Source organism: Crocodylus porosus, unplaced genomic scaffold (assembly GCF_001723895.1).
Source record: "Crocodylus porosus isolate Cpor-Errol unplaced genomic scaffold, CroPor_comp1, whole genome shotgun sequence".
NCBI classification, from domain to species: domain Eukaryota; kingdom Metazoa; phylum Chordata; order Crocodylia; family Crocodylidae; genus Crocodylus; species Crocodylus porosus.
The window spans coordinates 87,478,001-87,488,650 of NW_017728886.1; the positions used below are offsets into that span (position 1 = coordinate 87,478,001).

The 10,650-nt window shown below is 38.8% G+C and overlaps 1 protein-coding gene and 1 long non-coding RNA gene across 2 annotated transcripts in view; one reads left to right on the forward strand and one right to left on the reverse strand.

Annotated features, from left to right (window-relative positions):
* The window catches only part of ANLN (anillin actin binding protein), a 41,659-nt gene that overhangs the window by 19,500 nt on the left and 11,509 nt on the right, over positions 1-10,650 (forward strand). Inside the window, exons 11-19 of the mRNA XM_019538661.1 lie at positions 943-1,090; positions 1,736-1,871; positions 2,237-2,419; positions 4,965-5,091; positions 6,117-6,165; positions 6,244-6,300; positions 8,724-8,762; positions 9,053-9,074; positions 10,245-10,357. Coding sequence (XP_019394206.1) covers positions 943-1,090; positions 1,736-1,871; positions 2,237-2,419; positions 4,965-5,091; positions 6,117-6,165; positions 6,244-6,300; positions 8,724-8,762; positions 9,053-9,074; positions 10,245-10,357 — 874 coding nt within the window. The remainder of the gene's footprint in view (positions 1-942; positions 1,091-1,735; positions 1,872-2,236; positions 2,420-4,964; positions 5,092-6,116; positions 6,166-6,243; positions 6,301-8,723; positions 8,763-9,052; positions 9,075-10,244; positions 10,358-10,650) is intronic.
* Positions 2,583-10,650, reverse strand: part of LOC109312596 — a 13,805-nt gene continuing 5,737 nt past the window's right edge. Inside the window, exons 2-3 of the long non-coding RNA XR_002101868.1 lie at positions 8,229-8,234; positions 2,583-2,594 (exon numbers count right to left, since the gene is read on the reverse strand). This is a non-coding gene — a long non-coding RNA (uncharacterized LOC109312596). The remainder of the gene's footprint in view (positions 2,595-8,228; positions 8,235-10,650) is intronic.

Genomic DNA, 10,650 nt, shown 5'->3' on the forward strand with positions numbered 1-10,650 from the left:
TTTGCCTGGAACAAAATATTGCAATAATTTTTTTTCTCCTTTTTTTTAAATAAGTTGATACCAACCTTCTTTTTTAAAATTGCCTAGGTCTATGGCTCCCTCTACATTTTACAAGTAGTGTGTATTTAACTGGTTATTTGAGGAGTTACCTGGAGTCCAGCTACATGTGTGAAGTACCCTTCATACCACTAAGCTGTAACCAGCTATAAAGTTAGACCTTGAAAAATGTGTATTAACTTCATAGCTGGTTGCTATCAAGCTTTAATTTGCACATGTAGTAGGTTGTCACCTACTGCTGGGAGCCCCATCAGCTGACAGGGCTTCCAGCAGCAGGGGAACACCATGCTCAGCCAAGGCTGAGAGTCCCACAGCTGAGGGGACTCGCAGCCCCAGCAGTTGCTTACTGGGTCCCAGAAGCATCCCACAGTTGTGGATGCTGGGTCCCTGTAGCATGCCTTCTGGAGACCCAGTTGGATGCTGGCAGCTATGGGGCACAGCTGCGATCTCCCAGTCTTGGGGGTGTATGGAGCCCTGGGTGATCATGGCTGCTACATTATCCCAGCCCTGGGGGTTGCAAACTCCCAGCCTTAATCTCCCAGTCCTAGGGGTGCACTGAGCATCACTGCAGCTGCAAGACCTTCAGCTGAGGAAGCTTCCAGCCACAGGAGCTTCTTGCTGGTGCAGAGGGAGCCTGGGATTGGACTCTCCCTGCATTGGCAATAAGGTGTGATGAGATCCAATGTGTGACCCCTTTGTCACACCTCCTGCCATGCACCTATGTCATGGCAGGAGGCATGACTGTGTGGCTCACACATTAGAACCCATCCTGCCTTGTATGGATAAAGGCCCTAGGACAAATACCGTACTGCATCATTAAAGAATGCTATGCTAGTCCGGTCCCGTAAACATTAAGTGCATTTAACAGTGAGTTCTCTTCTTAAGCATTGATGCATATAGATCTCAAAGATTTAAAGAAACAGATCGTCCTTCAATAAAGCAAGTGATTGTTCGCAAAGAAGATGTTACTTCTAAATTGGAGAAAAAGAATGGAACTTCTGATCAAGTTAATAATATTAAACAGAAAATGCAGGTATCTGTTTTGTTTTTTTTTTAAGTCTTGCTGCTTTCCCTGTAATTTTTTTTTTAAGTGTTCAGTGGTTTATAAGTGTTACCTAAATAGACAAGGCCTGCTAATTTTGCTTATATTTGGGACTCGGTCAGCAGAATCTAGCATAACACAGTGTGCAACTTGGTAGGTCAATTAATGCCTGAGTCACTCTTTGTTTTGCTGTCCATAAAATGCACAGCTCTTTTAAAAGCTCTGGTTTGTGCTGCCATTTCGTGCTTACAGCTTTTGAGTAAGTTCTGTTATGATTTTTCTTCTTTTTGCTGTAAGTATTTAGGTCTCCTTCCATCCTGTGTAATCTAACATTTTTCATAAGCCTTACTGAAGAGTACTACTCTTTCAGTTCTGGCTTAAATGTTGGATGTTGACAATTAACCTTTTTATGGACTGGTCTTTTATCACAGTAGGGAAAGAGGAATTATATTGTTGAGGTGTAAAAGTGAAAAGTGTCCTGCAACACATGTAGTTCAGTATCTGTTTAAGCATTTGTTCCAGTGTATGGGAGCATAGTTAAAGTGCTGTTCCAAAGGCCCTTCTTGCATATGCTGGATCAAGTAACAAAATTATCTTGTGGCTTCACTAATTATTTTCACTGTTGGATTATACTAGGAGTTAAATAATGAGATCAACTTGCAACAGACTGTGATTTATCAGGCCAGCCAGGCTCTGAACTGCTGTTTTGATGAGGAACATGGAAAAGGGTCACAAGAAGAAGCTGAAGCAGAAAGACTACTTCTGCTTGCGAGTAAGTTTTTTAAAGGATTGTGAATAATCAAGGCTGATTGCTTGATTTACAAAAATATTTGTAATGTTAGCTTGTCCCCTCAAGAAACTTTGAGAAAGAGAGTGAAAGACCACTTTGTTATTCTCTGGCTTTTAGTTATAACCTGTGAGAGAACAGAGTTGAGTTGAATAAGGGGCACCCTTTATTCCCTCTATAGTCTCTTGCCTCATTTCTTGCATTTTGGCATTCTCAGCAAATTCTTCATAACAAGGCACTCACCGGAAAATGGCAAAACGCTTCTAGGCTGGACTTTTAGTCCCTTAATCACAAAACAGTTGCAAGTAAAGGAGACTGATTCTATACCACTTCCTAATTTCTCCTTGCAGCTGAAAAGAGAACTTCTTTGCTTGAAGAGCTAAGCAAACTGAAGACCGAGGGACCTCAAAGCAAAAAAAATAAAGCTGCCTCTGCATCCCTGGTATTTGTTTCATCCAAAGGAACTGTCACCATTTCAGAAATGCGTCTACCTCTAAAAGCAGACTTTGTTTGTAGCACCATGCAGAAACCAGGTAGGCTGCCTTCGTATATGGGGGGGGCAGGGAATGACATTTTTTAACTGTCTTGGATGCTGGGGTTACCTGAACTCACAGGGTCTTAAAAGGAAATTTTTGTGAATAGGATTCCATCTTTAAAAAAAAAAAAAAAAAACTAAAAAAAAACTCAACCCCAAACCTCCTTTTTAACCTCCTCCTAATTACCTTCCGTTGCAATACAGTCCTCCATATCTTAAGCAGAGGAGGAAAAATGAGTTCTCTTGCCTGTTTTGGTTGATCATTGTTTTAATTCTATCACTTTTTGCTATAACTTTTTAAAAGCTAGAATAATACCTTAAATCTAAAGCCTCATGCGTCTGAGCATCTTGTGACCACAGCTCACGTGCTGTAACAGTCCTGGTGAGGCAGTCTTACAATAATTATCCATTTTTCTTCACTTTTGTGGGGCAAATTTCTATATGTATGACACTTCAATTACTGTTCATTTCCTACTACCAAACGAGGGACTTTTTAAGGCAGAAATTGCAGATTCAGATAAACAGGTAGCAGAGGTAGTCAAAATATTCCAAAAACACTTACAAAAATTGTATCAAATTTTTAAATTTCAGCAAACGTTTTGCTAGCTGAAACTGTTCTTCCTAGAAAAGTGGGAGGCAGATGTTGAACTTACTGAATTCTGAGACTGCAAGTTACTTCATATGATTTTCTTTGTTTATTTGTTTTGCCCTTGTGTAATTTACGAACACTTAAGGACCCTAATCTTAAACTGAGATGAGATGGATGTCATTAGAACTAGTAACACGAACATGCTCTGAACTTCAAGTTGTTCTTATCAAAACATGGAATATTGCTTTTGAGTTTCTTTGGGGTTTGCTTTTTTCCTCTAACGGTCTCATCTCTGGTCTGCCCAGTTTTTTTCATGAAAGATGTCATAATCTTGGATTTTGGGTATTGAAATGTACTGTTTCAATTTGTTTTTCTGAATTTCTAGCCCCGTACTTGAACCAATAACCTATTTTGAGGGGTTTTTTGTTTGTTTGTTTTAAACATTTGTTCATTGAATGTAATTCTTTGGGCTTTCTGGGAGACAGGAATAGTTCTTCCAAGAAGTGGCTAGAGTTGAGAATTTAAAAGCTTGCTTTGACTATTTAATCTGTTCTTATTTTAGGCAACACTAGTGCTTAAAGATAATATCAGGTCCAGTGGCTCTTGTTTATTGGTCATGTGTGGTATGAGAAATTATGTTTATAAACAACCTGTTTTTAAGTTCTTAAGACTGCTGATATGTTAACTGTACTTTCATTTTACTGAATATAAAATTAAATCATGGTGGGTAAGAAGAACAGATAGCTATGATTAACCTCATAACATGTCACAGTAGTCATGTAACTCATTTATACAATTCATCATAGGAAAATGATTTAACTACATGTATTTAAACAAGCTTCCTTTTTCACTGATTCTGCCAGCTATAACACAGGCATTGATTAAACACACTGCTCACTTCTAGTGGTAATAAGGGAATTGTTCACTCTACAAACCATAGGATCGGCCACCAGATTATGCTCCAAATTCTAAACATTTTTAAAAAGTTTCCTAACTACATCACAGCAGAGAACTTCAAATACCTGTGTGAATCTACAAGGAGCCTGCCTGGTACTTTGGCTCTGAGAAGAGTGAATTATTCTGGGTGCCATGGACTTTGCAGCTATGAAACTTTGTTTTTCTTGATACCATGGAAATTGCCACTTGCTGCAACATGTCTGTCTGTTTTTCTTTCCTGCAGCCAGGCACAGGGTTCTTGTCTTGTAGGCATGTTGTGGTTGGGTGCCTCTTGTTTCCTACCTTCCCCTTTACAGGTAGATTGTTGGATGACTGTACAGGCTCCCTTACTTATTTCTGTAGAAATAAGTAAGAAGAATGCAGCACAGGAAAGGAGGAAGCCAGGTTGCAGCATAAGTAGCCAGGCTCCCTAAAAAATAGACTAGAACCAGAGACCTGGAGGGCTAATGTTTATTGATGAATCTGACTACATCGGGGTAGGCAACGTTTTTTGGCTGGAGTGCCAAAACCCCCCACAATACCTACCTTGGAAGGTGCCAGAGTGCTGGCATGCCAGAAAAACAAAATGAGGGCAGGGGGTACATGGCAGGATGCCTTGCTTGTGCCCCCTGCCCCCCAGCCCGTGCTCTGTGGCTGTCAGCAGCTACCCAGAGCTGGGGTTGGCTATGATGTTCTGGGCAAAATGGCATTGTGTGCCATGCTTGGCATGCGTGCAAGGGGTTGCTGACCCCTGGACTACATACATGCACTGGGTAGGATATAAAACTCAGCTGAGCTGCTCAAATACTGTTGTAACTGCTGAAGCCTGTAGAGGTGAGCACTGAACATACTGGAACAAAACGAACCGAAAAGTTACTGTTGAAAATAATGAATTCAAGATTTTTTAACTGAGCCATACTCCAAATGTGTGAGAGGGATGGGGAAGGAGCATTTCAGTGCTTCAAAAATCTAGCGGTTCATAGGGTTCTACTGAAAATGGTCTCAAATTTGTCTACAGATGCAGCAAATTACTACTACATAATATTATTGAGATCTGGAGCTGAAAATATGGTAGCAACTCCCTTAGCAAGTACTGCAAATTCCCTAAATGGAGATGCTCTTATTTTTACTACAACTTTTACTTTGTAAGTATGAAGAAACCATTTCAGAACTCTACTGATTAAGTATTTTGACCTAGCTTACAATCTTAACCTTTTTTCTAAAAATATCACATTCTGCAAACGGCTGTTGGGTTTTGTGGGGTAAGTGTTTTCTGCTTCTAATAATATCCTTAGTAACCATTTCTTCTCAGAAATGCAATTTAGATTTATTCTACAATCCATCAGCTACTCTCACCTTCTGCATTCATTCTGTCTTGGAACACCTGCAATGGCAGACAGGTTATTCTCCCCAAGGTGTCCTCTGATGTTGGAATTCTGTGTAGCCTTTTATTGCAGGTGTCTTGAAAGATCATGTTGTTCTGAACTAAAAAGATATTAAAGTATCTTCAGATTGTTAGGAATGCCTAACCTGAAGACTTATGAGTTTAGTGGTCTCCTTGGGATGGGGTATAGACCATTTTGAAAATGAATAAAATCTCAAGTCCTAAATGTGTCTGGGGAGTTGTGCGTGGCACTAATGCTGTGTTATCAGATAATAAAAACTGTTGTCAGTTGACATAGATTTTGGCTGATGGGATGAGGATCTGCATTTATCCTGTTTATAGGTAACTGGGTGTGTTCAGGATTTTTTATTACTGTATTATTATTTGTTTCGTTTTTCTCCTTCATTGCGAGTTCTGGAATCTAGTTTGAGGTAGCAATATACTAATATCTCAGAATACACTAATGTTGCTTATACTTGGCCAGAGGGGGTCACACTTCTTGAAACAGACTCAGTATAGGTAAAAATATTATGTAAGAAGTGACACTTGCCTGAAAGGATAGGCTATGGCTGGCGCACGCACACGCACGCACGCACACACACACACACACACACACACACACACACACGATCTTTATAAGTTTTGGTAAATCTATTGTAGATGTTCCTTTTAGAGTAAAAAGCTACTGCTAACTACTCTTCCTCTCTTTTAAACTAATTTTAAAATAATATCTCTGGTATTAAGGCATCATTCCATATCTAACCCGTGTCCCCTTTTTTGTTATAGGCAAGATGTATCCAGTGACTTTGAAATAAACATAGAAGTTTACAGTTTGGTATGTACATGTCCTTTTATTAAGAGGGCACTTGAATTTATGTACTCCTTAATTCTCAAATATTTCTTGGTTTTACAGGTTCAGAGGAAAGAAAGCACAGGAATTGAGAAGAGAAAGAAGACAAATAAATCTAAGGTAAATGAAAATGAGAATTGCTATACTTGAGTTCAACAGAAGCTAGAATTAGATCCAAAACAAAGGGAAAATGGAGCATGCAGCGTTTCTAATTCTGAAAATGGAGAGATCAGATGCAATTTACAAGTTATGTGGTATTGCCCTGGCTACTGAAATTTTCAAATGTTGCTTTTCTCTTCTAGCAATTCTGCAAAGTGCCATGCATTCCAAACTTTCATCTAGCACAAGATATTTATGCCTCCTTGGTAATGATTCTTGGTGTACTCATTCCCTTTGCTATTTGATTTTCATTCTCAAAATAGAAATTGTATGCTCGTACCCTATACAGTGGCCAAATTGAAAAGTTTCCATTAACCATGTAATAGTAGAAAGAGAATGTTGCCTCTAAACACAGAGAAGACAGTTGCTGTATTTACTTGACTATAAGGTGACCAACCTGATAATTAGATTCCATGTGTGGAAAAAATAAGACACATTTGTTATAATTACACCTGAAAAATTATCAGAGGGTTGTCTTGAATTTGTCCACTATTTCTACTGCTACAGCAGGGAAAATAGTGGCTGGGGGTTCAGATGGCCCCTTGCTCTGTGTCACCCCCCTCCCCTCCCAGTCTCTCTGCAGCCCTCTTCCCCCACCCCACTTTCCTGAGCAGGGGCTGACAGTACTCTGTTCCTTCTCCATGCACGATGTGAAAGTGAGCTGCTTGTGACAGTAAGGTCAGAGGGAAGGGCAGGAGCTGCAGAGGACAAGTGGAGGAGGGCAGGAGACTGCTCTGGGTCTGATTCTAGCAGTTGCCTGACCGCAGCAGTAGTTGCCTAATCCTCCCAGCCATCTGATTCCATCGCCCCACCCCAACATTTTCCCTTATCTCGGTTTCCTTGACTGAGCACATGTTGCTTCTCACAGTGGTTTAATGATAATGAGTGTACTTTAATGGGGGAGGTTTGCTGATATGAAAATAGAAGACAGGGGGTCCTTTTCCCCATGATAATCTGGGAATGGGGGGAGCAGGGAGCTCATCTTGTATTCAAGTCAATACAGTAGGATTTTTACTGCTATAACTTTTGTAGCAAATATTGCAGCTGTTTATAGAGTGCTTCTAGTACAGATTACAGGCATATCCACTTCTGTAAAACATTGTCACCTGCTCTGTTAACTTTTTGGGGCCTTCTTGGTTTATTTTCTTCTAGAGCTTGGTAAACTGGGCTTGCTCTTCCAGTACACAGTGTGGTGGTATATTCTGTGCAATTTTTTTGTTTCTTGGGTTGGCAAGACTTTCACGTGTGTGTGGGAAGGGGTATCTTGGTTCTCTTAGCGAAAAGTCAATATCTTGAAGCTGGACAAAATAATCTTTCAAACTGTGATCTGTTTAATGTATGCTAGAATTAGGCCTACAGGCCTCCATGGGTGAGAGCACTAGGCAATGCAAGTGCGACATAAGGCCTGATCCAACAGGTTTACAAACCAAGTAGAGAGAAGTATATAGAAAAAGTGGCCAGATATGCACAACTGGAACATTTTAGAGTACGTAAATAAATATCTAAGCCTTCATAAAACATTACCTTCTTGTCTTTGTCTGACTTTAAGTAGTAAATTAGGCTTCTGAAAGGTTCGCTTGAGCTCAATTCTTAATGCAATTATTGGCTGTCATATACAAAGAAATCCAATAGCTCCTCCTCGCCCCCCTGCTTTAAACATCCACTTTTCTCTCAGATAAAGATGAACTTTGAGACTGCTTATGTAGAACATGAAGTTCCCTCTTGAAAATGGATACCTACCTGGTTCTGCAGCTCCTTAGTTTTACTTTCTGCTGATGAACCTGGTGATGGTGAAAAAATGAATAGGCATCATAAAACCAAGTTTTTGCTTTTATTCCTTTTCTGGAAGTAATCACTTGTTGAAGGTAAATTATAAATGCAGTATAAACTGCTGACTTTGAACACAAAGAGTTATATTTGTAACTTGACACAATGAAAAGATTTGTGGGTGTTGACACAACCCAAATTGCCAGAACAGAGAAGAGTGCCTTGTTCATTTAAGTGCTGAACATACTGTAGAAACAATGGAAATATTTCTTGCACAATTTTACATGTAAATAGAGGTTGAATATTGCTTTTGAACCACCTGTAGTTTGTACCCAGTTAATGGTTAGTTTTGTGTTGCTAATGGTGCAAATGTATGTTTGTTGTACTCTGAATAGGTGTTTCTTGAGCTTTTATAGTTCATAAAATACTTTAGTGGAATTATTCAGTTTATAACTTAGTTCAGGAAAACAAATCTAGTTGATTTATAACAAGAATTATCCACCACTCAGATTTGCTTTATACAAGAAAATTTGAATGGCATTTTGGTCATGGATACATTTCATGTAAATATAAATGAAATGTACTTGGTTGTCATGCTGTCATCTTGTTTTTCATAGGTTATTACTCCAAAGAGATTATTGACATCTATTACCTCTGTAAGTATGAATGTAATACCCTACTGACTACTTTAAATTGCTTCAACAAGCTATGTTGTACCTGCTAAGCAAGGCTATGTTCACATCAGACATCTTGCGTGTCTCCTTTAAAAGTCTAAATTATTGTCTTTACAACCAAGCATTTTCATTATAAGTTTAATAGCTACCTAAGCAATCTAAATACATCCCTGATGCTAGAATGGATAAATTAATATACATTCTTAGTTTTATTAGGGGTTTTCTTGTATGTATTTTCCCTAAATGCTGTCTCTTCTTTTTTTTTTTCCAAGAAAAGCACACTTCTTACCCCAGGTAAGCAAAACCTAAACTACTTGGGGGAGTATTCAAATCTCAGTGGCAAAAGCAATTAAAATCTCTAGATAGGATTGTCTTGTGCTTGATCACAGGCTAGATCTTTCTTTGTGATTTATGGAGCAATGCCAACTTAATAGTTTGGGTTCATGTTTACCATTTTACGTAGCTGATCATACTTGTTCGTTCCTGACCTGTTGTTAGATATTTGTAGCACTCATGTCTTTCTTGGGGAAACGAGTTCGAGGTATCTTAGGTTAAAGCAGAATGGTAACTGTCTACCTAGATCTCAAATGCAATCACTCATTTTGTAACAGTCTTCAGTGAGTAAAAATTTTAACTTATTGAGGCTCTTGGTATCTCTTACGTGAATTTTTTTTTTTCAGTGTATGTGTTGTTGGCACACTCTCAATTTATATTTTTTACTTTTTGAGAGAAAGGTGGCTTGAATTATAAATGAGCTGTGCTTTTGTTCTTTAGGCTCCACTGAAGAGTAGAGTTGCCCAAAGTAGTATTGAAATGGGTTTACTCAGAAATTGCACAGCTGGAAGAGCAGAGTTCCAAGCGAGCTACATTTTACTTTCTCAGAAGGAAACTCTGCATTCATTCTTGACCCAAGCCAATTTATTTAAACCTAGCTCAGATATCTCTATACCAGCATAACCTTTTTAGATCCAAGGGATGCCTCTGAAAATGGCAGCTCTTTAGGTTGGTTTGTTTGTTTGTTTGTTTGTTTGTTTTTTGATTTGATTCGTTTTTAGACCACAGAAAAACAAAGAATTTCTGTTGCAAAGAACTTAGTCCCCAACAGGTCAGAATATGTTTTTAACGCTATGGATTCCTCTTTGAAATCTCTGGGTTTATTTTGTGAATCATGTTTGCACATTTAATAGTGCTAACATTTACGTGGCAGCTCATGGCACTCTTCAAAGGATCTCATGGCATCCTGGTTGAGAGTCACTACCCTAAACCATGCTGCAGTGTAGATATACCTTACAGCTCATAGAAAAGTGGCACGGCTCTTTCAGAGTCAAAGGAGAAGATACTAAAAGGAGAAGATACTAAAAGAAAAACAACCATTGCTTTTTATGTTGTGTATCTTATGCTTCATATTGTAGTGTTGTGCTTGTGTGTGTATTGGGTTAAGACTTTTCTCTCTTTCCATTGCAGCCATGGCTAGTCCATGTGGACCCCATGCTGTACGCACAAGTAACTTTGTCCTTGCTGGATCTCTCAAGCTTTCACTGGCTTCGATGGGAAACACCAAATTTGTTTTAGACAAGGTAATGGAAGTTAGCTTGCTTCATCTCCAGAGACAATTGGAGCTTGGGCTAATGTTTGCCTATATGAAGTATAAACACCATATAACTGGAAAATAAAAACTGAAGGAAATGTGTAGGAATACCATATTCAGTTTTCCAGTAACAAAACTAAACAAATTGCTGTATACTAATAAGGGAAAACCAAAAGATGTTTATAAGCTTGTGACTTTTTCTAAAACTTAACCTGTGAGGCCTTTCACTGCACCAAATGCTTTGTTTTATTTTGTTGGTTTGTATTTGCTTTTTTTTTTTTT